A 26,721-nucleotide genomic window follows, 5' to 3' on the forward strand; every position below is an offset into this window, starting at 1 on the left:
ATGGCCCATTTAATTACACGTGTATGAAATTTAAAAGGCAGTGCATAGGGATTCAAATTTGGTGTCTTTTCCACGTGCAAAAATTAAAATGTTGCAAAATAGCACCATTGCATAAAGACTCTTAACTATGCTTAAAAGTTTTGAAGTGGACTGTGGGATTACATGCTCATTTCCCATGAAGCAAATTACTCCTCTCACTTTATCTATGATTAGTGTTTTGTTATGTTAATGATAGTTAAGGTTAAATGGGGTTCCCATGTAATCAGAAACTGAAACTAGAGGTTGAAGCTGGTGAGAACAACCTAGTTAAAAAGAAATTTGTCTAGCCCTGAACATAATTGTTGCTGCTGAAATGCTTAATTCGCTGTCACAGTGGGAGGGGAATATATGCTACCGGGAAAGGTCATTAGGGGACAGGGGCTGATCTCACAATTTTGTCCCCAGGTCTTAACCATGATTAAGATTGTGTCTCAGAGTTTGGAAAATCATATCCTGGCAGGATATGCACAAAGGGAGTGAAAAAACAAGCTGAAGGCAGGGGCGGAACCAAGGATAATCTTTGCAAAATATTATTTGTATGAAAAAGGTTTAATGAAGGTGCCTACGCATTTCGGACAAAAAAAGTCCTTCCTCAGGGCTTATTCAACAAGTTTTTTACAGTCATTTGCTCAAGCACTCCCTCAAGGGGTTTCACTTCTCTTCCTGCAGCAGGATATGCACAAGCTCCATGCATCCACATACATCCAGTTTGCTGCTGGTTTGCTCCTCCCTTCCCATGAGGGAAGGAAGAAGCCAGGAAGCCACAGTTAATCTTAGCTCCCTGTTACGTTTGAATCAGGAACGATGGTTACTAGCTTTCAAACAAGCCTGAATTTGGAAGCTAATCAGGCTTGGTTGGAAATCATTAAACAGAGTTCTCAGTCACTATGTAAGAGGAAGCAATGTTTAACTGCTGATTGCTGGGGGCTGTCTATTATTATTATTATTATTATTATTATTATTATTATTATTATTATTATTATCTATACACTGTCTTTGCCCCAGGGTGGCTCCGAATCTGCGCTGCATTGGTTATATGATGCAGCCGCCAATTTGGAGCCACTTTGGGGCAAAGAACCACAGATGCGGAGCAGAAAAGTCGGGGACTTACCGCAACTTTTCCTAACTGATTGAGGTCAGCTGCTCTGGGGGCATTTCTGGGTGGAAGGCAACCTGCCATTGGTGACCGGAAGCCACGGGAGGAGGAAGGGGTGGGCCTGGCAAGCCTAATGGCCACTGAAAAGCCGCGCTGCCTCTTTTTATCTGTATAAATTGCCGCCACCTTGCACCATCAATACTGCTGCAAATTTGCAGGTAGAAGTAGTCTGGGGTGCTGAACACTGTCTTTGTCCATAGCTTCTCCCTCTCCAAATCCCCCCCCAATCAGCTCTGCTCCCCCTGAAAAACAGTGGGAGGGGAAAAGGTTAAGCACCCCCCCCCCCATATTGCTTGCTCTAATCAAAATCGCAGCTTCCTGAAGTTTCTTTTGGGGGGCATCATTATATATGTTTGTATGTAATATATAATTTGCCTTTTCAACTAGAGTTTATTTTATAAACACATTAGTTATGCAATAAATTGCAGAGAAGGAAAGCTAATGGGAGCCATAGTGGGAACACAATGTAGTCTAACCAAATAAGGCCATTTCTTCTTGTATGAATTACGCAATTGATGATTTGCTGGTTCAGCTAGACCAACAACCAAATTTAACATATGTTCGTAATTGCATTCAAGCTTTGAAGTAAAGCCAAAAATGATCCTGACCTTTTTTGGCTTTGAACCAACTGCCTTCATTATCTTCCTAAGCTCATTGGGAGACCTAGGCTGCTTGTTTAGCCAAACATGTTTAATGATCTCACTTCATAAGTGCAGTTTGTGATGAAATTTCAGGTTTTTTAGGCGGCAGATCACAATAGCGTTGAACAGAACAGTGAGCAAACGTCAGTTTAATATCGCAGAAAGTTAGATTGTCATTGAATAAATTGCAAAATAAATCAATTCATCTATATAATATCTTCATTATAGGCAATGAAGCACATGCTCCTTATTCCTAAAATAAATCACAATGGAATAAATGTTCATCAAGATTACACTTTCATATCTGGGAGGAGAAGCTGTTCTATTACTTTATACTATGGTGCATTGGATTATACACAATAGGATTCTTTGGGAGGAAAAGGTATCTTGCTTTTAATCCTACCAACCAGATAGATAGATGGATAGGCAGGCAGGCAGGCAAAATCTGCATAAGGTAGCTTTGGTGTTTCAGGTATACTCATTCAACTCATGTTATCCCTATGCATATGAGGAGAATTTCGGAGACCAATGAGCTGGACTTACATAGGTCTAATCTACACCAAGCAGGATATAGCACTATGAAAGCGGTAAATAAGAGCCAGGAGCCACACTACTGCTTTGTTAGTGCATTTAAGTGTACTGACAACTATTGGGGCCCATTGACACATACCATATACCACTTTCATACCACATTCATAGTGTTATATCCTGCTTGGGGTGGCTCCTGCCTTTTATATACTGCTTTCATACCACTTTCATAGTGCAATATCCTGCTTGGTGTAGATTAGGCCATAGTGTCAGGAAGAATGTTGTTGCTGGACTGACATATATGACATAGTCCCTACGTCAATGCTGAGTCAGTGTGATCCGGTGAAGAGTTGGAAATGAAAATAAAGGACCTGGAAGGGTCAGGTCTTATTTTGCTATAGTTTCAAGGATGCTTCATGCATTATGATTTTAGCATGTTTTAGGTGCACTGATTACTAGAACAACCTAAAAAATCCAGAGCATTTGTAAGCATTCATCTCAAAAGGAAAGGACTCAATGTGTATCCCAAAACAGTTTAGCTGCTTCCACAGCATCCAGAAACCAGGGTTAGATCTACACTACTGCTTTATAATGGCATTAAAGTACACTGATAACTGCTGGGGCACGTTACACATTCCATATGCCACTATCGTTTTGTTGTTTCCTGCTTTTTATTCCACATTATCCAAAATACCGCAACAGCTGTCATTGTGTGTCCTATGAGGTATAAATGTGCAAGAAGGATAATAGTGTTACTATGATGGGAACATAGTGATATGACACAAAGTGTGGATTTGAGCCTTGATGTTTTCTGCACAACCCAGAACAGGTGATGATTAGTAGAGCATTGTGAAGGACAGATGTTTGAACATCTCTCCCTTAGAATAGGGGGGTTCCAAAGCTGCTTCAGCATGTGGTACATACAAAGGCGGTGCTCTTTCTAAATATATATATATATATATATATATATATATATATATATATATATATAATGCTAAAAAGCTTGTAATGCAGCTTAGCCTTGGGTGGAAAGGAGGAATATAAATCTAATAATAAATAAATCGCTCAAACTTGACCCCAGCACAGAGCAAGCCAAGCAGCACATAGAAGCATTGGGGATCTCCCTTCACTCAGTTGCATCATGCTTTGATTGGGGAAAATGGGATTTGCAGTACATCCAGGAGCAGCATGCATCTGTGTTTGCTGAGACAAGATGTGTGCTTCATTCAGTAGTACATAATATATGTTCTCTGGTGCACAATATACATATAAGAACAAACTTGAAGCTCCTCTCAATACTTGAACTTGCATTTCCTTACCTGTAGAAATGTGGAGGCCCATAAACGAGACCGTATTTTCAGTGCAGCACTTTTCCCTCTTTCTAAGAGTCCCACCGAACAAGTGATCACTAAGCATTCTACATTTGTGCAATTCTGTATAAGAAATAATATGACATAATAATTACCCTTTGGTAGACAGATAAGGGCATTTACATACCATTATGTAAATTCCATTCCATTACGGAATCTAGAATCGCAATGAGATTGGCTTTCATTTTTAAAAGGGAAAAAAGATCCTGAAGTATTATTTAAAAAAGAAAATAAAGATCAAGTTACCTAAATTGCATATATCACCAGAGTAAAGAATTTTCTCGGTGAAGAATAAGGTATTTGACCCAATATTCTCATAACTCCATTCTAAATTCAATATTTTCACAAAAGAAGGCTCCAATTTCCCCAATAAACTTTAATAATGAAGAAGCTGGAACTCTTGTTGGCTCTTCATGATTTGGATGAAGACCTTATAGGTGTGGAAACCTTGAAACATACATGGACAGTTCACCAAACTGCTTAGGGTAAGGGAACAGATGAGGTTTTTGGTAAGAATCATCAGTAATATATGCAGGCATGTGGTTAGCAGCCTGCCTATACTCATCAACAAGGAATCTTTTTACTTGCCTGCTACCAAAGGTGGATGGATTGGTGAGTACAGCAGTCTTGCACTTTTAGAATGAGCTTTTGTTGGGGGTTCATCACAACCCTTCTTTGTGGGTCTGGAAAGCTCTGAAGAACCACCTGTTTTCGCTAGCCTTTCTTAATTTGTGTGTGTGTGTGTGTGTGGCAGGGGGTTATTTCTATAATCACTGTTTCTATTGAATTTTATCATTTTGTACTGTTTCTTTTATGTTCTACTTTGCCTTTGGAGGGTTCCACCCCTAAATGCAGGACTAACATCATTTTGCATAAATAAATAAATAAATAAATAAATACATGCGAGAGATCATTAGCTGGAAGAAAAGATCTATTAAAGAGGACAAAGGAGCCACCTGTAACATTCATATTTTACACTATATAATAAGTTGTATTTTATTTATTTATAACATTTGTATCCCGCCCTATATCACTAGGATCTCAGGGCAGCATACAGATAAAATCATACAATATAAAACAATAAATATACATAGCTAAAAACAAATTAAACCATGAATCAAGTTAAAAACAGTATATAATTTAAAAACAGTAAAAACAATTAAAACAGTTAAAACAATGCACAAACTTGGTGTAAACTTGTAAGAGTTCTATATTCAAAACCTATAACTTCCCAAACACTGAACTTGATGCTTTGCTGTTAGTTTTGGTAAAATTATGCTCATTCTCTATAGAATATCTCAGGGGGAAATTTTATATTCCTAACATGGCAGCGCAAAGTTAAATTTGTACACAAAATTATACCACTTTACACAAAATGTTCCTCCATTAGTAGTAAATGACAGTTTGTATTTTGTTCAACTCCTGTCCACTTCCTCACCAGGAAGATGATTATATAGAAGTTACTGAAAGGCAATGTTTTAGAGGATGTGTTTGTTTACCTTCTCTGACTTAATCACTCTTTAATCTAGCCAGATTTGTTTATTCCTCTATCTTGTAGGAACAAAGCAGGCATGTTTTATTTTTAATTCATAATCACACTAGACCAAAATAGAGTCACATAATTAAAGGATCACACAGATACAACTCTTTTTTCTCTCCAGATGGATGTAACTTGTATTCTAAGGGTATTTTGTTGCTGTTCTTGTTGCAGTAATGGAATGGACTTATGGGCCGGGATACAATGAACCACGCAATTACTTTTTTGCACTCATGGAAGATTTCAACCTTTTCCCACCCCTTCAGAAAAAAGCCCCCGATCCCATATGGTAAGCCCGTTTTTGAAACAGACTGGGGTTTCAAAAGTAGTTTGGCATGAAGTTTGATGTTCAGAGGGGTAGAAAAATTTAAAAAATTCTCCTATGCTAAAGCAAGCCCTGTGGCTAGCCAGAAGTAGCTTTTTTTGAGTTCTAGCCAAGGGCTGCAATCCATGGACTCTAGTGCAACCCAAGTCTCTGGGCAAGCCAGATTGTTTAGTCCTGTCATTGGGGAATGTTCCATGCGCACAGTGGAGCTGCGCATGTGGAATGTTCCTCTCCCAAGAGGACGCGGCAGTCCTTCATGAGAACCTGTGTGAGTACTGGAAACACTGCTAGGAATGCTGAGATATGCAAACAACAGAACACTAGATAAATTATATTTTCTTCCAACATCACCTCGGCAACTCAAGACCATCTGAAATATGATTTGAGAAAGACACCCAACCACACTCTGTCAGGCTAAACCCAAGTACAATAAGCTTGGATCAAACTATTGAATGAAAGGTCTGGTTCTGTTTATTTTTTTCTCTATCAAGTGCAGACCCCACACACAGTTAACACCGGGGCTAACCATTTGCAGTTGTCGAATCTGCATTGGCAACACAAAAAATGAGTCATCGCAAAAGATAACAGATAGCAAAGCACTGTTGTGGTATAGATTAATGAGGTTTCTAATAGATGAATGGTAACATTCCCTAAAACACAGAATTCATTTTAGTTTGGCCTTGATTATCAGAATAAGAAATGAAGATCGCCAAGAAGATTGTTCATTTGTAACTGATTTCTTTTTTCTAAAAAAAAAAAAAGTCATATAAAATCATTAAGTAATTTAAGTAACTTTTCTCCTGTATTAAAACAGTTTGAGCTCTGCCTTAAGAAAACAGATATGGAGATGTGCCTGCATTAAATGTTATGCAGAATCTAAGCTCTCTTCCAACTCATTCTCTCTGCTTGCAAAGTCTAGAGGTGAAGGCTTAGCCAAAAGGGTGCTATCCAGCAGAAGAGGAAGATATTATGAAGGGGGGGCGGAACCTCCGGGGTTTGCATTAGTTAAAAAAAATAGAAAAAATCCCTAAAGTCAGGGAGAACCCCCAAGCAGCCATGGCCAAGCATATTCAGTAGCTATGGGATATTGAGCCAAATGGAAAAGGGGAAGATGGAAATGGAATCAGCTATGAGTATGGAAGGGGCCAGTGTGGTTGTGGCAGTCAGAAAGGCTTCAAAATGCCACTGCAGGAAGGATTGGCTTTCTGAGAGAGAAGGCAAGGAGTGCAGAGGGGGTAAAGAGGAGAGAAGAAGATGGGAAATTATATCTCTGTGTCTCTTCCTCCATTGTCCTTTGCTTCATTTCTCTCCATCTCTTTCCTCCTCTGAGAGAAAGGAACAAACAGAGGACAAAGGAAGAGACTCACAGATATAAAAAGAGCAAGAACTCTCGCGTTGTTTGGATAGGTCATCTCCTGTTTCACACTGAGAATATATTTTTAAATGTCCCCCTGGGAAGGAACTGAGAGTTGCCAATAGATATCAATGGAGGAATCCAAGGTTTTAATGTACCCAGGAATGGGCACCAGTGCCCTTCAAATACCCCTCCAATTTAGTGTAACACATTCATTGTTCCCATATAGAGGCTGTGATTGGGAGGTTGTGAGTTACAACAGTTGGCAATGCACTTCACAATGAATACTGCAGGTCAAGCTCTGAGTAGTTACAACAACCTGGCAATATTGTTCAGAGATATTAAACCCCCATTGCATGTTGTGAGAGTATCTTACAACAACTCTGCCATTTTATCAATTGCTTTTATCCCTGTGTTGGAAATTGGCCCCAAAGTGTAGTATAAAACAACAACCAGAGGCGTAGTGTAGTATGATGTAGTGGTTAGAGTGTTGAACTGTTCTATTCCTCACTTGGCCATGAAGCTCACTGGGTGACTTTGGGCCAGTCACTGACTCTCAGCCTAAGCTACTTCACAGGGTTGTTGTGAGAATATAATGGAGAGGAAGAAGTTCATGTAAGCTACCTTGGGTGACTTGGAGGAAAAAAGGTGGGATATAAATGTAATAATAAATAAATAAACCTAAAATGTAGGTCACTGTAATATCCTTATTACAGATTGGGGTGGGCGGGCTGTTCTGAGTCAGGGTGGATAATGGCAGCTTTACAGTGTAGTCCACTGTTAATATTGTAGGTCAGAGGTGGGTCTGAGGCTAGGTGGGTCTAAGGTAATAAGGAAGTGTGAGAGATATGTGAACCTGAGATACCTGCCAACTTTTGGTTACTATAAGTAATTTCATATTCATCGTACCATGAAAAATTGATCCTAGCATGAATTCAGAATTCCAGTTCTCTGAGGCCAATCGCCACAAGTTTACAGAAGTGACTGAGTGATATGTGGTGAGCCATAACCTACTGCTTAAGTGCTTTTGCATCTGGTTCTTTCTCTACATAACGTAAAAAGTCACAGCATAATCCCCTGAATGCCAAAGGAAGTGGAGTTTGCGGTGGCTGTACCAAGTCCATGATAAAGCAGCCATCCCATCCTTAAGAACTGCACCCATAAGCCTTCGGTATGGGAGCCATGATCTTCCGTTATCTCACCAGAATTCTTGCGGAGTTCTTTTGATGCTCCACCACTTTGGCTTCCCGCCGTCCAACATAGTGGGGGATAGAGGAGTTCCTCAAAAAGGCAGCGAGTTCTGGAGTGTCCTCCGGGACAGCAAACTGCAAAGAGGAGGAAAAGTGAGCTGTAAACATACTCCACAATTGCTCTAACAGACCGGTTGCTTTCAGACATCTTGGGCTTGACTTTGACCTTTCGTTGTTTCATTTAGCAGCTCTGAAAACGGATACCTTGCGCTCTTCAAATGGCAGGAGAATTAACTCCCGACCAAAAGGATATTTTACAAAAATAATTTTGAGGAAAAAAAAGACTAGATATTTTTTTACCATGTGAATCACCTTTGTGATCATATTTTGTATTAATTAAGCTCTTGGGGACAGATTTTGTTCACCATCACACAGGTGGAAATTTAGCATCCAATGTCTAGAAATCCTGTGGTTAGTAGTTGATAGTTTTATTGGCACCAGTAAATACTTTGAGTATGATCATTTGTTTTGGCTTTCTGGAATACTAATTATTCCAATGGAGGTTTTCTGCATTAGGAAAAACAACTCTGAATGAATAGCTCTAAATGTAACATTTGTAGAAAAAACTGTATCTGTTTTTGTTGATATTTGGGTTTGTGTTCCTAACTATAAAACAATAAATTTAGATTCCTTTTTGCTTTTCAGTGACTGAAAAGAAGCAAAGGAAAACAATTTTCTGATTTGAGCCTCAAAAAATAGAATAAATTTGCTTTTTCCTCACAAGTTCGAACAAATTATATCAAAACATTATTCAGCTGGTACTTTAACGCTGGCAATATGACTTTTTAATTTTTTTTTACTTATATCCCAGCTTTCCACCAAAAATGGTGCTCAGGGAGTCTAAAAGTGATGCAGGTGTGTTACTCCAGATACAAGTAACTGGAAAGATTTCTTAGGACAACAATGAAGATAACAAACAATTTAGAACCTGCCACATACGAAGGCAGAAGAAAGGGGCATACCTCACTCCAGTAAAAAAGAGACAGTTCAGACATAATGCTAAATGACCCTAGCCTTCCACAGGGCTCAGGTGTTTCACCTCTGCTCCTACAGCACAACCATGAAGTGTCCGTTTCACTTTAGATTAACCTCATCAGGGAAGGCCCAAGACATTTCACTGCCTGAGGCAAAAGGACAGGATTATGCCCCTTCCTTGGTTCTACTGTTGCCAAAGAAGGATTGAATGCTCCTTGATGTACTTTCCAACACTGTTTAAATTCTAAGATGATTATTGGGGGGGGGGGATTTAAACAGGCATTGCTTGGATGAGATTTTAGAATTCTGGTATGCTCTACATATATGTGGAAACAAAACAAAATCCGAAGGGAACCATTTGCACTCATAGCATAGCACTAGTTTACTAGTTGATATGTGGAGGAGTGGCTACTCACACACATACATACACACACACACAACATAATGTGAGACCCCAGTGCTCTACATCTAGGCTCCTGTTTGAGGGGGAAGGAATATGCAAGTTGGCTCTGTGCACAGCATATCTAGGCTACACATTATACATGAGGTGAGGAGGAGCATGTGGAGAGAATACTTAGACTGGGGAATGTACTGAATTAAGTGGTAATCCAAAGTAGCCAGCAAAACTGGCTGATCTAGGAAAAGGAGGAAGAGGTGACATGGCCTCTAAAAAGACTCCTAGGAAACTAATGGTTGGCTTTCCCTCATATACATGGATCTGAGATGAGGACGTTGCTACCATTCATTTGAAACTTTGACCTGATGGAGTCAGGCAGTAGTTGCCTCAAATGCCACTTGAAATGCAACTGTTTGGTAGAATATTCATGTGAAGCAACTTCCCTTCTACCTGTGGCAATTTCACCGCACAATTTGCAAAACAGAGAGTTTGTTTGAAAGCATCAACAAATCCGTGGAATTTCATGGTGAGCCACTTCCCATGGGCAGCTCGCTTTATGAGCATTCCCACATGCTGTGGGCCTTAGAGGAAGAGAATCTGGAACTACTTCTAGAACTAATTTATTAGTGGGATAAAATTTAGAGGAGTTCAAACAAGCAAAGTTTTACCATACAGGTGAATCGAGAAACAGCATTTTGAAGCGTCTTACCTTTATTTCCAGACTGTTGATTGCAGAGCTGGTTTGACATTGCAGCGGTCCATGCGTCTGAATGTGAAGGATGTAAAGCAGGAATTCCTTCCTGCTCAGCACTGGCCATTCCACGTACAAGACTGTATCATTGATGGCACTTGGCCCAATGTTGTGCAACTAGTGAGTCAATAAGCAAAATAAATTAAACTCAAAACCTGCAGCTAAAGATTTGGCTTGTAAGTTCACATCACTATGCAAAATTCCATCCCATCCCTACTCCATTGCTCTTTTTGGCCCTCACTGCCAGGTCACAACGGTGAGGTCACAGAAGCCACAGCTAGTCAAATCCCCATACCATGGTCTACCCTCTAGACCTAATGACACTATGTCCCCATGTCTTGCATGGCTACTTCCTCCTGGCCCAGAGTTCATAGCCCACCATTGCTGGGTCTAGACCTTTTGTGTAGTTTCCCCCCTTCCTGCTTTCTTCCTGGTTCCACCTCCTCTTCCTTTCAACTCAGTCTCTGCCACTCACTGTTTCCTCAGGTTTCTGCTTTTCAGCTCACTGCCTACTTCATTCCTCTTCCCTTAGCTAGCTATCTTGTCTCTTGACCAACTTCCCTCGGATTCCTCTCTCCTTCCTCCCATAGCTTAGAGCCCTGTTTGAGCACAAGAGCTTTGACATTTCCTTTCTCTTAGATTATGCTTCTTCCCTCAAGTCATGTCCTACTTCTGCTGCTCTTTTCCCCAATCCCCATTTTCCACTTACAGTTCCTTCAGGTTCCTTGTTCTCAATCTAGTGCCCAATTCCTTCAGCAAACCATGACTCTGGGTCCCCTGCCCCTTAGCTTTCCTGCCTCATGGAACCTCATTACAGGTCTCAGCCACACTGGCTTTAACGCCGTCCAAACTAACAACTTTTAACTTCTTTCACGCAAGGTAATATGCAAACTGCTACGTTTCCTGAAGAACTGAACATCCAAGCCATCACAGCAACTCAGCCTATCCGTGCCATAGGCCTCAATCACTGCACGTGCAATACAATATAAGCTGTATTGCTCCTTCCTGCTTACGCTGAATTGCATTTGTAAGAACAAGACTAATTTCTTATTTAGATCATATCAATTTCTTTGGCTTCAGACACTGATAAAAAAACAAGCTAACAACCATATCTAACTTTTTTTGGGTTGAACTTATGGGAAACTGTATCATAAAGGAACAAAGTGAGTGGCTCAGGGTAGTCAGCTGGTCTATGGCAGAGGTGTTTCCCCATAGTTCAGTCACTAATTATATTGGGCAATTTAACAGCCCACTCCATATTTGTTTTAAGCTGATGAAACCCTGATCTAAACATTCATATTGACATATCTGCCATGTGAGGCTGATGTCTTAGAGATTGCCGGGAATCAGGTGCAAGGGCTCTTCTGGTAGCACAATACCATTTCCACTGGTGTTGCAACACCAATCAAGACTCTACCCTTGATCTTATGCAGCAGCAGCCAACCATGTCACTATGGCCCGTAAGAAAGAAATACATGCATGTGATATCAGTTCAACCAAAGTCCTCAAACCCAGAACAAACTGTCATGAATTTGTGGCATCCTTCTTTCTCCCTTGATATGTGCATATTTCATCTCTAGCCCATTCATGCTATTGGGGTGCAATCTTGTTGACAGTCAGCACCCTCCGAAGTTGCTCCATCCAACCCTTCATTTTTGCTAGATGGGCAATTTTGCCCATCGAGCCATGGTGCTTTGGAATGGGAGGGAAGGTGTCTGGGTTAAGCATAGGAAGCTGTGCGAAGCAGCTTCCCTGGTCTCCTCCCCTCCCTGCCCCTGGGACCATGCCCTTTTCCCCATTCTGCACTCTGCACATGGAGGGCTAGCTGGTGTGGTTCTTTCCGCACCAGACACGAGGGGGAGGGAATGTGGTTTACTGGCTCTGGAGTTGGAGCAGTGTCTCTGACCTTGGAGACAGTAAACCAAAAAAGCCTTTCTCCCCTCCCCATAGGACTGCTCTCTTAACCTCCAATCCATTTTTTCAAAGCAGACTCCTGAACTTGTGGATTTTTCTAAAGAAGTGGCTAAAGGATCATAGCTTAAGATCACAATGGGAATGTTATTCATATAAGTGTTAATATGCTAAACTAGTGATAATCAACATATTAAACTCGATTCCACATTATGATGGGAATAATAGGTCCTATGCTGAAATTTCTTAGTATACAATACTATCGCAGTATACAATACCCTTCCAAGACTTAAGCTCCTAATTTTGTTTAAATGTTGTCATCCATATTTCCCTCTGAGATTGCCCAACTGGCTTGTAAACAGGAACCATATGTGAAACATCCTCTTGCACTTTCAAACAAAGCCCATCCATCAAATTTCAAGAGATTATAGATTCATTCCATTTCACCATCTCAACCCCCCACCTGTAAAGTGCTTGTTTTAATGCATCTTTAGGATGAAAAGATGATGATGATGATGATGATGATGATGATGATGATGATGATATATGCTTGCAATTATAAAAGGCCATATTTACTTCAGGATGTAAGTTTTAATTAGTTTTTAATTTATACTTCATTTTATGTTTGGTTTGACTCATCTAGTTTGTTTAAGGAGCAGAGCCAATTTGGGCACATGCCTAATTTCTGGGATTATAGTACTGAATTAAATGTTAGAAGAAACACATAATATTGAAGGAATCAGTCCTGGAGCTGGGGGTGGAATGGAAAATTTTTTCCTGGTGAAATAAGGACGAAGCAATGCACTAAGCTGTATATATACATCATGTCTCAGTGAAACATTATTCCATAAATCACTTGAATTTCAAAAGTTTATTTGCAAATTATTTGTAAATTAAAAACTAATATATTTTACCTCATATATATGTTCTACCAAAGGCCCAATGTCATCTTCTTTGGTAGGTTCATCCTTTGGTTCCCAGTTATGGATCGGCAGAACAATTTGTGGAGGATGAGAGACTCTAGAAAGTTTCACAAATGCAGCAATATAAGACCAATTGCCAATTATACTATGCTTAACAAATGAAAAGCATGCAATCAGATTAAACTAAAACAGAAATGGATATCAACTGAGAATTGACTGCAAGTGTCGGAGAATTCATCCATGAGCATATCCACATAGGTGTTCATTTAGTTTCTAAGGGCCTGTTCAGACAACATAGTAAGCCATGGTTAGGATGCTAACCCTTTTGCAGCAAATGGTTAGTGAGCGTATTTAAGCCATGGTTATGTAGCTACCATGTTTCACATGACACTCTGGCCCCACTCAGACAACACACTAAACCATGCTGCTTAACCACAAAATGGTTAATGGAATGCATGAATTCCATTAACCATTTTGTGGTTAAGCAGCATGGTTTAGCGTGTTGTCTGAACTGGGCCACTAAGTCATGGTTCACACGACACACTAAGCCATAATGTTTAGCTCAAAATACTTAGCATGTCATCTGAACAGGGTCTAAAATGAGTAAGCTAGCATGGTATATTAGTTAGATAGAGAACTAGTTTGCATATAATGCTAAACCACGGTTTAGTGCTATGTGGAATTGCAGGGCTGGCCCTCCCATTAGGTAGGCTGAATCTCCTGCCTTAGGCAGAAGAATGGGAAGGGTGGTGAATTGTCTGCTGCCTCAGCAGTCCTGCTGTCCCACTGTGGCAAATACAACAGCAGGAGAGCAGCCAGCGGGGGTCCCTGGACAATCTGACCACCCAATCTCTCACTCTGAGGGAGTCCTCTGGGAATCCCATCCACCCAATTTCTTGCTCTGAGAAAGTTCTCAGAGCGAGAGGTCAGGTGGGCGACTGAATCAGTTCTCTCTGTTATGAAAAAGACCCATATAATGGCAGCAAACATGATTGCCATGTGAAGCAGCCTTAAGCTTTGGCACTCCTAGTGGTAGATGCAGTCTGGGTTCAGCCTACCACCTCCTCACCACTTCTCCTGCAATCCCTTTTCTCATTTATGGGGTTCCCTATCACAGCTGAGCTTCGGACCTGGCTGCTGTGTTCTAGGGAGCAGAGGAGAAAAAAATTAGTGATGAATGCATAGGTACTAGAGAATTGCCTAGTACTTCCTTGCACTCTCCCTCCTCCAAAACGACACAACAGCTTGCCTGGTTCTAGGAAAGGCAAAATCTTAACAGAGAACTGCTAGGGATGGTGGTTATGTATCCTCATGATGACATGGCCCTAGAGGCTTTACGGAATAGGCATAAATCCAATCATAGGGTTCTTCCAGAGACCATTGCTTGAACTTCACACAAATGTCTTTTGTTCACCTCTCAGCTTATACAAAGCATTGTTTTATACTGTAATAGTCAAGACCAATGCAAATGACCAGACCATTAAATTACACTTATATTCACCTATAAAGAGCAGTATGGCCCAAAAGCAAACAGTTCATCTTTAAAGGGAATCTTTTGTAACAAGCAAAGGAAAGAAACAAGGGTGTTTTAAAAGGAGCTGATGGAGTAATCAAATAAATATTATTCCACAACTGGTCAGTCTGCTGTTCAGGTGCTAACTATTGATGGGCAACATGAAGGCCTCCCTTGTTATGATTGTTTATCTTTAAACCAGACTTGGATTGGGCAACTCTTTGAACAGAGGAGGCCTTCAGTAAAGAACTGTCCTCTGCATCAAAGGTTTTGTGAGAAGAATTATTCTGGTGGAATGAGAAACCAATGGAACGTCTTATTAATAAAGATACTTTGAGGCCAGTCCCATTCGGGGATAAAATAAAACTGGAGAAAAACCAAAACGATAAATGGAATAACGAGATGAAGTCTCACCATGTGGTTTTATTCCAAGAAGTAGCCCTATGCATTTCGGCCCTGAATATGGGTCTTCTTTCAGAAAGAAAGATGAAAGGGACAAAGGCACACAAAGAAATATACATTTAAGAATACATTAAAAAACATTCATTTCAAAAACATAGCAATATTGCCTGTGATCTCTTACTTAGTTTTATATTTTAAGATATATTCATATATATATGTGATCAAAGGCAATTTTGTAGTGTGACAGAATTATTACTATGTTTTTGAAATGAAAGTTTTTAAATGTATTCTTAAATGTGCATTTATGTGCTTTTGACCCTTTCTTATTCCTTTAATCTAGCCTCCGAAGAAAGCCCATACTCAGGGCCAAAACTTGTAGGGCTACTTCTTGGAATAAAACCACAGCATTGAAGCTTAAATATTGCATCATCCCAGGAAACTAAATTCAACATACATTTATGATTAGTTTTATGTCCAGGCTGAAAATAAATGTACTTACCCTCTGACCTGTACTTGAGCAACTGCACTTATGTCAATTTGAAGGTCAACCAAATTACTGTTGGGATTAACCTTGTTGGAACTAAAATAAATTTGTGTAAAAGTTAATTATGTTTCAAATACATAAAGCAGAAAGCATTGTAACTTATGTCTGCAATGCTTAAGGCTACAGCATTTATCAAGTTAACCATTCTTTCAAAGACGGCATGGAGCAGCGGAAGCTGTCTGGGGCCACTGAGATCATCAATAAGGGCTCCATGATTGGCTCTCATACCATGCCCACCATGTTCTCATAACATCTTAATCATAACCTACCCAAATAACCAGGGTAGGAAAGATAATCTAAAATTATCTTTCCAAATACGATTGGCTAATTTCTGTTGCTTATGGGGGAAAAAGTGTTGAAGAGGCAGTGGCCATCCCTCCCCAATGAAAAGGCAGAAAAAGTAGGCCAGGAGAACTTCGAATTTGTGCCATCCTTTGAAGACGCCACAAGAAACGGAAACCCCTTACACCATCTAGTTAGCAAGGAACCCAGCTGAAAGAATCACCAGCTACATGGACATAAATCTTTGCAAACTCTTTCAACAGAGTAGTTTTTCTTGCATTATTTTGTCTAGTGATAAATTACAGTGCCGCTGCCTAATAACACTGGCTGATTTCACAAGTGTAAAAATGTTAACAAGATGTGGGGACACATTTAATTGAGTATGAAAGACATTTGCTGTAAGCCTTCCCCAACCGAGTTTTCTTCAGATGTTTTGGACTATAACTCCCAGCATTCTTATACTGGTGGGGGCTGATAGGAGTTGAAGTATAAAACATATGCAGAGCATCAGGCTGGGGAAGGCTGCTGTAAACTTAAGTAATATGTTTTGTTTATAACGCAAGAACTTATACAGTCTTATTCTATATCAATATATCAACATGAAAAAATATGACTGCGATAATAATCTCATTACATGTTCCAGTAATGCAATCAAATCCAGGTCATCTGAAGACAAATCAGTTGACAGCTGATACCGATCCAAAATGACAACAGTTATTCTTTATAAAGTTTCATTTTAGTCCTGTTGTGTATGTCTGATCTTATCCAGCAGTCTCCGTCTGTACAGCAGCTGCACTAAATTCAAGGGCATTCATGTAGGACTAGTTGTCTCCTTCTTTGCTTTGAAAATTCCCTAAACATGTGACTGGGAAGAATACGATGAAGAATCTCTCAAGAAAAGCAAATGCCTTTTGAAGGCTTTCCGACCCTTTCAAGGTAGGAAAGACCAATTTTCTCTTTCATCTCTCTGTCAACAATGATAATTGCTATGGAGAATTGTTTATTGGACCACCTTCTGTTTATGAAAGACAATACAAGCTTCTAAACTAAGCAGTTATAGTTGGGGTTCATATTTACCCTTGCTTATACTCCAAACAAGGAGCCTCATGTGGTGCAGAGTGATAAGCGGCAGTTACTGCAGCTGAAACTCTCCCCACGGCCTGAGTTCGATCCCAGTGGAAGCTGGTTCTCAGGCAGCCAGCTCAGGTCGACTCAGCCTTCCATCCTTCCGAGGTCGGTAAAATGAGTACCCAGCTAGCTGGGGGAAAGGTAACTGTGACTGGGGAAGACTACAAAATCTGCCAAGAAAACGTCAGCGAAAGCAGGTGTCCCTCTAGAAGTCAGCAATGACTCAAGTGCTTGCACGAGAGGCTCCTTATACTCCAAACAATGTATCAAGGAAATGTGAATTATCACAAAAAATATTAATGTGCCCAGACATATTTCTTTTGCATAAGATGTTCTGTTTCCTAGATTTAAGGGTTTAATGACTTTGGAATATTCTGGCAAGAATTTTATGAGTGGGGCAGGAAGCAAGCATAAGAACTGGATCAAAATAAATCAACTCATCAGACATATGTATAGAGGGACAGGTTATCACAGTAAATAAAAAGCCTTACCTTCTCACTTGCAGTTCAAATGGGATGCTGAATTCAGCGGTTTCAAAACGCTGAACAGTAAATCTGATGCCTGAAGAAAACTAGGAATCAGAATTCAGTTATTAGAAGTGTCAGTATTTGACTGAACTGTGCATCTACGTTAAGGTTATGGGCCTCAGTTGACCTGAACTGGCCTTTCAGTGGTGCCCTGTTAGTTGCTGTTCAGCAGCCATTTTGAAATATAAGCTATATAGATGCTTAGTGTTGCAAATAGTTGTTCAGGTGAGGCGACCGTATGGAAAGGGGGACAGGGCTTCTGTACTTTTAACAGTTGTACAGAAAAGGGAATTTCAGAAGGTATTCATTTGCATGCAGCATCTGGTGAAATTCTACTAGAGTGACCAGATACCCAAAAGGGCAGGGCTCCTGCACCTTTAACTGTTATGATGAAGAGGGAATTTCACCAGGTGCTGCATGCATACAAATGACAACTGCTGAAATTCCCTTTTCAATACAACTGTTAAAGATACAGGAGCCCTGTCCTCCTTTTTAGTAGGTCACCCTAGTTCAGGGTATGGGTGCCCATCTTTTGCTCTACGCATCTACGGATCTTAAAGAGCCAATAAGTCTTTTGCTCTGGGCCCCATAAGAAAAAAAGACTGTCTGATTAGCTATTTAAGGTGAAAAGGAAGAACAACAAAACCATACAACTCTAACAGGTAGCAAAGGGAGCTTGCTTGGTTACTTGCAGGCAATTTTTAGTCATCCCAGGTGAACAGGTGAGTGGTTCATTGCAAGTCTGCCAATAAACACAAAGGCTGAGGTTGGTAATCACAGGTAATAAGGAATGCCCCTAGGCTCAGCTCTTTGATGATATCAATGTTTGTGCTTGAAGTATTCAATAATTACCAAATGAGGTTGCCTTATACCAAATCAGCATCTTGGTCCAGCTACCCTACTATTGCCTGCTCTGAGTTTCCAAAATCTCAACTGGAGGTCTTTACCGTCCCATCTACCTTTTTAACACAAGATGCTAAGCATTGAACATAAGGCCTTCTGAAAGCAACCAAAACGAAAATACAGCATTACCTAAATGTATGAAGTTAATTACCACTGGGTGAATGTAGAATCAAGGATCCATGTACACTCGGCTCATCATAACCACCACCACCACCATCAAAGTGGTGGCCCCATTGTCCTCTGCAGTTATTGCACGGTAAACATCTGTTGTCATTTTAATGGCATAACCATAACTTCTACCTCTAGCAACAGGACCTATAGTTATCCAGTTTCCTAAGAGCCATGGGAGCAGTCATATACCACAGTTGCAATGATCTGTGAGATTCCTCCCTACGTTAGCCTCACTTGAATGCTTTACTTAAAACCTAAAACTGCACTCCTTTTGTAAGACAGTAATGAGTAGCAAATGGTACCCCTGTGGGCTGGTCAGTGTTAATGGTGACACTGCTAGTAATAATGGGCAAATGATCGTCACATATGCCGACAACAGAACTCCACAGAGGCCAATGGAATCGTACCTGCTTACACCAGTCAAGAGCTTAGCTCAGTTTAGTAAAATAGCTCTGTGAGAAAGCTAACAAGATATATTATAACCTCAATGGCATCATTCTAAGATAGCACACTGTTATTTTTAAAGTGTAATAAAGTGTGATGAATTCTGCTGGAATTGTCTATATACCTTGCGGCATTTCATGTTGCAGTTTTGGTCCCATGCAATATGAATAATTTTAAAACCTATATTCTGTCAGGGATGCTTTAGGGTGGATTCCTGCAATGATGAGGGGGTTGGACTCGATGGCCTTATAGGCCCCTTCCAACTCTACTGTTCTATGATTCACTACGGCAATGTGCCGAACTGACTATATTATGAACGTATTCTAATGTTATGCATTGTCCCATAACGTATCTAAATGTATTATCTCATGTCAACTCCAGTGAAGCTACATTAGCTTCACCCTACCCGGTGCCTGTTTACACTTCCCTGTGCCTGTTCGCATTCTCCTTCCCTCTTTATTGTTTACTACAACTTATTAGATTGTAAGCCTACGCGGCAGGGTCCTGCTATTTACTGTGTTACCTGTACAGCACCATGTACATTGATGGTGCTATATAAATAAATAAATAAATAATAATAATAATAATAATAATAATAATAATAATAATAATAATAGTTCATGAGGGGTGAAATACAAAGTACACTGAATGATCTAAATACTGCAGTCCTATTTCTATATATCTATATCTACTTGGAAAAAGTCCTATTGAGTTCAGTAGGGCTTACTTTCAGGTAAATTCTAGGATTGGAACCTGACAATGCACTCCTATAAATGTCTACTCAGAAGCCAGATCTATTGAGTTAAAAGGGATTTACTCCCAATAAATGTGTACTGGATTGCAGCCTAAATCGCTATAAAATGAATGGGGCAAGTGTATATGTAAGCCTTCAAGCCCAACTAATTTTTGCAGTATTGGAGCTGATGACTCCAGTTGGATTGTGGCCCAGGTCATAAATAAACTCACCAACTGAGTATTATTTTTCTCTCTTTTTTAATACAGTGTAATGCTGTCTTCTATTATATCAGCAATTTCCTGCCCAAAGACATATATTTTAGCTGCCATTTATTGACACCAATTCCCCTAATTGAGGTTTTCCATTAACTCCCCAAACAATTCAATTTGATAAAAATCAGCAAATGTTTCTGGTTTTCTCTTACATTTGTTCCAGCTGCCATGGGGTTCCCGAGGTCACAAATCACCATTCTAGTTTCATTTTCCATCTTGTAATCACAGCTCAGCACGCGTAGCGCCTGTAACCAAAGAACACCAACATGGAGGTCAAAGATCAATCCAGAATGTATCCTGTTGGCAAAATGAACGGCTCTTAGATGGCAAGATTGCTGGTGATTTTGAACACCTGCACAGAGGTCTAATCATTCATTCATGGCTAAGGGAGGCTTGACACGTGGAAGGGAACAAATAAGAGGATCTATCTAGTTTTTGAAAGAGATTTAAGGATAGAGAGAAAGATTATTTATGTATGTTATTCCTGTTGTTATTATTGGCTTCTTCTCTGCAGGCGCAAAGAGAAAATAGCTATGGCAGCCATGCCCAACTTGGCACCTTCTAGATGTGTTGGACTAAAGCTCCCATCATACCCAGCAAGCATGGGGACGATGTGAGCTGTAGTCCAATACACCTGTAGGGTGCCAGATTGGGGAAGGCTGATCTATGGAATGACATCAAAGTTGCCTTGTTTCTGTAGTACTATGACAATAGGGTTGAACTTTAGCCAAAAATAAATTTCTGCAAAACTTAAGAGCTTTGCAGAAGTAGGTGGGAGTAATTTATTAATCTTTTCAAATAGCAGTAATTTACTTTGATATTAACTTCAGCAGTGATTTTTTTTTTTTTTTACTGCCATTTGAACCGGAATGTCCCCCACATGTAGGCTGCCAAAGGGCTCCGTCATGTTGATGCTCCATGCTGCGGGATGTTCCAGATACATGCAACACCTGCATATTTTTAAAGAGGCACAGGCGCAAGAGAGGAAATTCCCCAAAGCTCTCCAGAAATTAGAGAAAATCTTCCCAGGAGCTTATCGATCAGGAGGCTCAGAGATCATCTTCCTCCATCCCCACCTCTCGAGGACTCAGTCTTTGTTGGAGGTGAAGGGAGCATTTGAATTAACAGATCCCAGAATCCGCCAAAGGGTCAAGAGAGCAGAGCTGAGAGGAGGCAGGTTTCAGTCTGCCTAGGGTGACCGTGACCATATGAAAAGGAGGACAGGGCTTCTGTATCTTTAACAGTTGCATTTAAAAGGGAATTTCAGCAGGTGTCATTTGTATATATGGGGAACCTGGTGAAATCCCCTCTTCATCACCACAGTTAAAGCTGCAGGTGCCCTGCCCTCTTTTCAATCTGGTCACTCTAGTATAGCTCCTGCAGCTTTAACTGTTGTGATGAAGAGGGAATTTCACCAGTTTCTCCATATATACAAATGACACCTGCTGAAATTCCTTTTTCTATACAACTGTTAAAGATATGGGAGCCCTGTCCTCCTTTTCATATGGTCACCCTAAGTCTGCCAGAAGTTGTGTCATGAGGACCCTACCAGAAGGAGGAGTCCAGTAAAAGCCTGTTAAGCGTGGCAGGAAACCGTCCATTTAGTTGGTAGGCAACTACCTTTCTTTGTTCAGCCAATTAAGCTTAGAAGATAGCGCCTAGCATTCACACTCCCTTCAGTTGTGAAGAAGTGGGGTTTTTTTTACTGAATAAAGATTTGTACAGCAAATCTCTTTGTTGTCTCACATTTTGGCAGGAGGGCTTGGAATCTTGACAGCTACTTTCGCGCTCTCTCTGCTGTCCTTCCACTGCCAGGCAAAGACTTTTTATTATTATTCATGCAGGCCTTTGATGTTGTGTTAGATGTTGTTTTTATTCTGTTGTTGCTGTGTTTTTATTTCTGTTTTAATGCATTTGTTTTATTTTTGTCTTAATCAAGTTTTATTTATGATTGTAAGCCACCATGAGTGCCATTTTTCTTGGTAGAAAGGCTGGGTACAAATCAAATAAATAATAAACAAACAAATAAACAAAGAATCTGTTTGGGGTTTTTTTGCTTGTACCTCCCAGGACTTGCCTTAGGGGAAAAAAGTATATCTTGCTACAGAGCCATGGAGGAACCATCGAACTACCTTTTAAAATATTACATCTGTCTTCACCTTAAAGGACTCTACTTATTTCTGCCCAAGGGAAGAGTAATTGTTACACTCTATTACAGAACGGTACACTACTTTGTTTTCCTCAAAGCACCCCAGGCAAACCAGAGCTGACTACTGATAGATGTTCCAAAAGCAATTTAACTATTGCTGGTTATGGGTGAACCTACAATGAGGGGCATGGGTTGCAGTAAATCAGCGTTAAATTACTAGTGTGGATGCATCCAATCATGGGTTGAGAAGTTATGGTTATGCCAGCCCTGTGTCCTGACTTTCAACCCTGAGTGCTATCCGCTACATACCCCAGCCTAATTTTAGTACTTGGATGGTGCTCTTATTTCTTTTTCAGAAACAATAGTGCTGACTTTCTGTGTGTTATCTCTGGCCTTCTCTCTCTAGCTGGGTCATCTGTAGAAATACAACAAAGCAGAGGGGGAGAAAACAGGAAGCTGCAAGACAGTAGAAGTTAAACAGCACGGACTTAAGAAAAACAAAAATATATATCCTTATTTGCCTTTCTTCCCCCAGTGCTAGTATTTTTTATGCAGTGGTTCTAAAATGTGAGTGGGCTTATCCTTTAAATAAGGGCAAACTAATTAGTCTTAAGAACATAAGAAGCAGCCTTATACCGAGTTAGGCCCTTGGCCCATCTAGTCCAGTATCGTCAACACTGATGAGCAGCAGCACTCCAGGATTTTGGGAAGAGTTGTTCCAACCTGGAGATGTTGGGGATTGAACCTGGGACTTCTGCTTGTGAAGCATGTGCTCTACCACTGAGCTACAGTTGCTCCCTTTAGGTGAGTCTACAGCCTTTTAATTTAGTGAATAACATTTTTCCTGCTCCCCCCACCCCACCCCTGATGGGCATGGGTCCCAGCTCCTTGCGAGGAGCCGGGACAAAGCGCGACACCCACACACACGATGCCCACACACACGACGTCTACATCAGCCCGAGACTGTGGGAAAAGCAGGCTCAAGGGGTAGAGCAGGATAATCCCTCCCTGCTCCCAGGATCTCCTGTACGTCATGTGGACACACAGGGATGATCCCGGGGATTGCCCCGGGATATCGCCCCGTCCAGCTATAGCCCATGTTGACTTTCTGTCAAAGGACCCCTAGCAGGAGATCCTGGGGCATGTTCTTGCCAGTCCTACTGGGCTTCACTGTTGCACTACATGATCTAAGAGTCTGACATAGAACATTTTGTTGCGGCTGAACACTGTGGGGTATGCTTGATGCCTTTAAGAGACACCTGTGAGGGACCCTAATAAGTTGCTAAAGAACCTCAGAATTCCTAAGACAATCGTCTGAAAAGCAGTGACTTCAAAGTTCTACTCCCACTATGAAACCCCCACTTTAAACCCATTTAATTCACTGAAATGTGCATTTGTACTGGGGAATTCAGACCTGGATCTTTGCAAGGGGAAGCATTAACACGTGTTCTGTTGGCAGCTCCGCTAATTTATACAAATCCATGAACACCTGTGTACATTTAGCCACACTGCCTTTTATTAGAGCGAAGGACCAGTTCCTTTCTTCTTTTATAGCAACACACGGCTTATTTTACCATCCCGAACAGTAGCAAAAGCTGACCAATTAGCACCAGAACAACTTGGATTGTGTTTCAAGTGGAAGCGACAGGAATGTGGGCAAAAACGGACAACTTAATGGAACGCTTGGATTCATGAAGCTGTAAGCTTTAAAAGTGGCAGAGAGGCTTGCATGACAATGATTAATCACTGGCCGCATTGTATTTCCCCAGTGGTCTTGATATTAATGAACTGAGAGTAAACGGTTGACATTCTAACACCCACCCACCCTGCCAAGCTCTTGCACAGAAAGTTACATGGAAGAAAGTGCCACCAGAATCAAGGACAGTTGCTTCTGAACGACATGTATTTAGGCTCTAGGAACCAGTGTTTCTTCTGTCCAGTCCCACTGGGTTAGGACTCTAATGAAGCGAAATCTTCTCTAGCTAGCAGCTAAACGTCCATTACCAAATGGGTGAAGAACCACAAAAACTTTTCAACATATACAATTATACAAAGCAGAGGCCCTGCTTTGTCTAACCCCACTTTCTGACAAATGGCAGGTGACAACATGGGATTGGCGCTTCTTTCTGAAGCTCCCAAGGGAAGCTTGTTTTCATACTTCCTTATCGTCTTTTAGTTACTAGGGGCAAATGTACACATGTGGTCCTAATGTTGTATATGACTCCTTTTAACGCTATGACTAATCACGTTTTTAAATGTCTCTGGGCACACTCATAGGTTATCGCATTAGTTTCCTTCCTCTTACCCGTTAATACGCCATTAAATTGGGACACACACTTTCTCGTATCACAGTAGTGTGGGGTTTCTTTAAATGTTACATGCTGTGCCTCACTCATTACAGTGCCATGCCTACTTCCTCTTAACTGAGCACAACTGCTGATTTCAGTGCTTGAAATCAGATGTCCACACCCCCAAGGCAGCGATTGGCTAAACAGGAAAGTTTTAAAATAGAGGCAGACGTAGCGCTAATACTGAGATGGGACGCATGCTACAACTGAGATATATTTCGGGAGAAAGCAAGAAAAAATAACGACAAAAAAACATGAAATGAAGTGCATCATGTGGCCCATAGAGTTATTATAACCCTTGCTTTATGTTGTATTACATAAGCGTAGACTCCCACTAGGCCAAGGTGGCTCTTTTTCAGTGGACTTTTAGGTTTTCCTGATTAACGTCTTTTTTTGTTCCTGCTCTTATTATCAATACAGCTGGTAATTAGCGTTGATAGCATATCTATCTATCTGGTTTTTTATTCTTTATTTATTTTAGAATACTTATATACCACTTCCCATTTCAAAAATCTCAAAGCGGTTTACAACAAATGAAAAAACAATACATCATTATACAAGCACAGAAAGATTTAGGTAAGTAAAGGGTTGGGAAGCAGAAATAGTTACTGCAGTCTTGGCAAGTTTTCTGTTCTTAAGTTCCCTGCAGAATCCGTGTGATCACCAAAAGGTAATGTGAAAACACCAGTGATAAGGTAGAGCCAGGATTTGCAGGGATGTAGCGCTGGCATTTTTGGATTAGTGGGGATGTGGAAGCCATCTGGCACCCTCCTTAGAATTCCCTGTTAGCTCACAGCTGGGGAGGGAAGACGAATTTTCCCAGCAGCAATATATCATACCCTGTTGTGAAGCAAAAGTATTTTGGGGTGGCCTGGCCTTGAATGGGCATTTGCTTTACAAAAGACCTGCTTGTGGTGGAGACAAAAACTGCTAGAACTGATCTGCTGATGTTGGCCCCGTTCAGACAACACACTAAGCCATGACGGTTAAGAGTTTTGAGTTAAACATCATGGCTTAGCGTGTCGTGTGAACCATGACTCAGTGTGTCGTGTGAACTACCCTAACCATGGTTGCTATAGAACTACTGTTTAAACACTCTCACTAACCACTTGCTACAAAAGGGTTAGTGGCCTAACCATGGCTTAGTTGTCTGAACAGGCCCACTGATCAACAGAGCTGCCTACATTTGTGGGCTCCCCTTGGTGGCTGCTCCATCAATGGGGACTGTCCGGACGAGTGCCTGCATAACCCCTATAGACTAGATGGTTTAGTCTCTTGGGTGGAGTCTTCACTCGGGTGGAGGGCTAAGAGAAAAAAACAAAAGCAAGCAAATAAACAAAAAAAGAGCCAATTTGTTCTGCTGCAAAGCTGAATGTTAGAGGACTGATGTATGATTATGGGTCTTATCACCTTGCAAAAGTTAAACAGAACTGATATTTGTGTACAATAGAATTTCAAAGGGATGGGGAATCATTTCGGTATGTAATAATTATATTATTTTAGGGTTAATACTTTAAATGACAATATTGAGTTACAAATTGAGGATTGCCCTGTGAATTAAAGTTAAGAAACTTACAAAAGGGACTACTGAAATATTAAGCATCTTGAGATGCTGGCCTACTGAAAAGTTGCTAGCAAGAAATCCATATTTTTGTTTGATCTTAGAAGGACTAATTGATGCATTTATCTGTATTGGAAAATTGTTGCATGTTTGTATACTTTAATGCTTGGTAAAGACATATTTGTTCAAATGATATCTTTTCAAGTTTTATTCTGATTAAGCCCCATAGGACCCACACGAGTAGAGGTTATACCCGCACTTCAAAATTGACCACTACAACACTGGGAATCACACAATGGTCTTGCTGCATCTAAAAGATCCCAGGAAGCAGCAAATCCTTCCCTCCAAGCCAGTTATGAAAACATGGATCAAAATGCACCAAAGTCTCCTACTGCTATTGGGGAAGTAGCCTATTAGCTCTGGCAGCACCCACAAGGAGATGGATTGTGTCCATAGTTCTAAAATACCTACTTGGACAACCTTTGCTCTCATAATAACAACAACACCTTCACGCTGTAATCTTGAGAATTACACAAGCAAGAGGACAAAAGATCAAAATACATCTGGTAGCAAGGGGTCAGCAT

At 40.6% G+C, this 26,721-nt stretch overlaps 1 protein-coding gene across 1 annotated transcript in view; it reads right to left on the reverse strand.

The window, feature by feature from the left end:
* ITGA8 (integrin subunit alpha 8) overlaps positions 1–26,721 on the reverse strand; it is a 155,652-nt gene that overhangs the window by 38,982 nt on the left and 89,949 nt on the right. Inside the window, exons 21-27 of the mRNA XM_063147540.1 lie at positions 20,232–20,324; positions 17,518–17,597; positions 15,572–15,652; positions 13,149–13,254; positions 10,282–10,440; positions 8,153–8,275; positions 3,684–3,797 (exon numbers count right to left, since the gene is read on the reverse strand). Coding sequence (XP_063003610.1) covers positions 3,684–3,797; positions 8,153–8,275; positions 10,282–10,440; positions 13,149–13,254; positions 15,572–15,652; positions 17,518–17,597; positions 20,232–20,324 — 756 coding nt within the window. The remainder of the gene's footprint in view (positions 1–3,683; positions 3,798–8,152; positions 8,276–10,281; positions 10,441–13,148; positions 13,255–15,571; positions 15,653–17,517; positions 17,598–20,231; positions 20,325–26,721) is intronic.

Source organism: Elgaria multicarinata, chromosome 1, assembly GCF_023053635.1.
Source record: "Elgaria multicarinata webbii isolate HBS135686 ecotype San Diego chromosome 1, rElgMul1.1.pri, whole genome shotgun sequence".
Taxonomy (NCBI): Eukaryota; Metazoa; Chordata; class Lepidosauria; order Squamata; family Anguidae; genus Elgaria; species Elgaria multicarinata.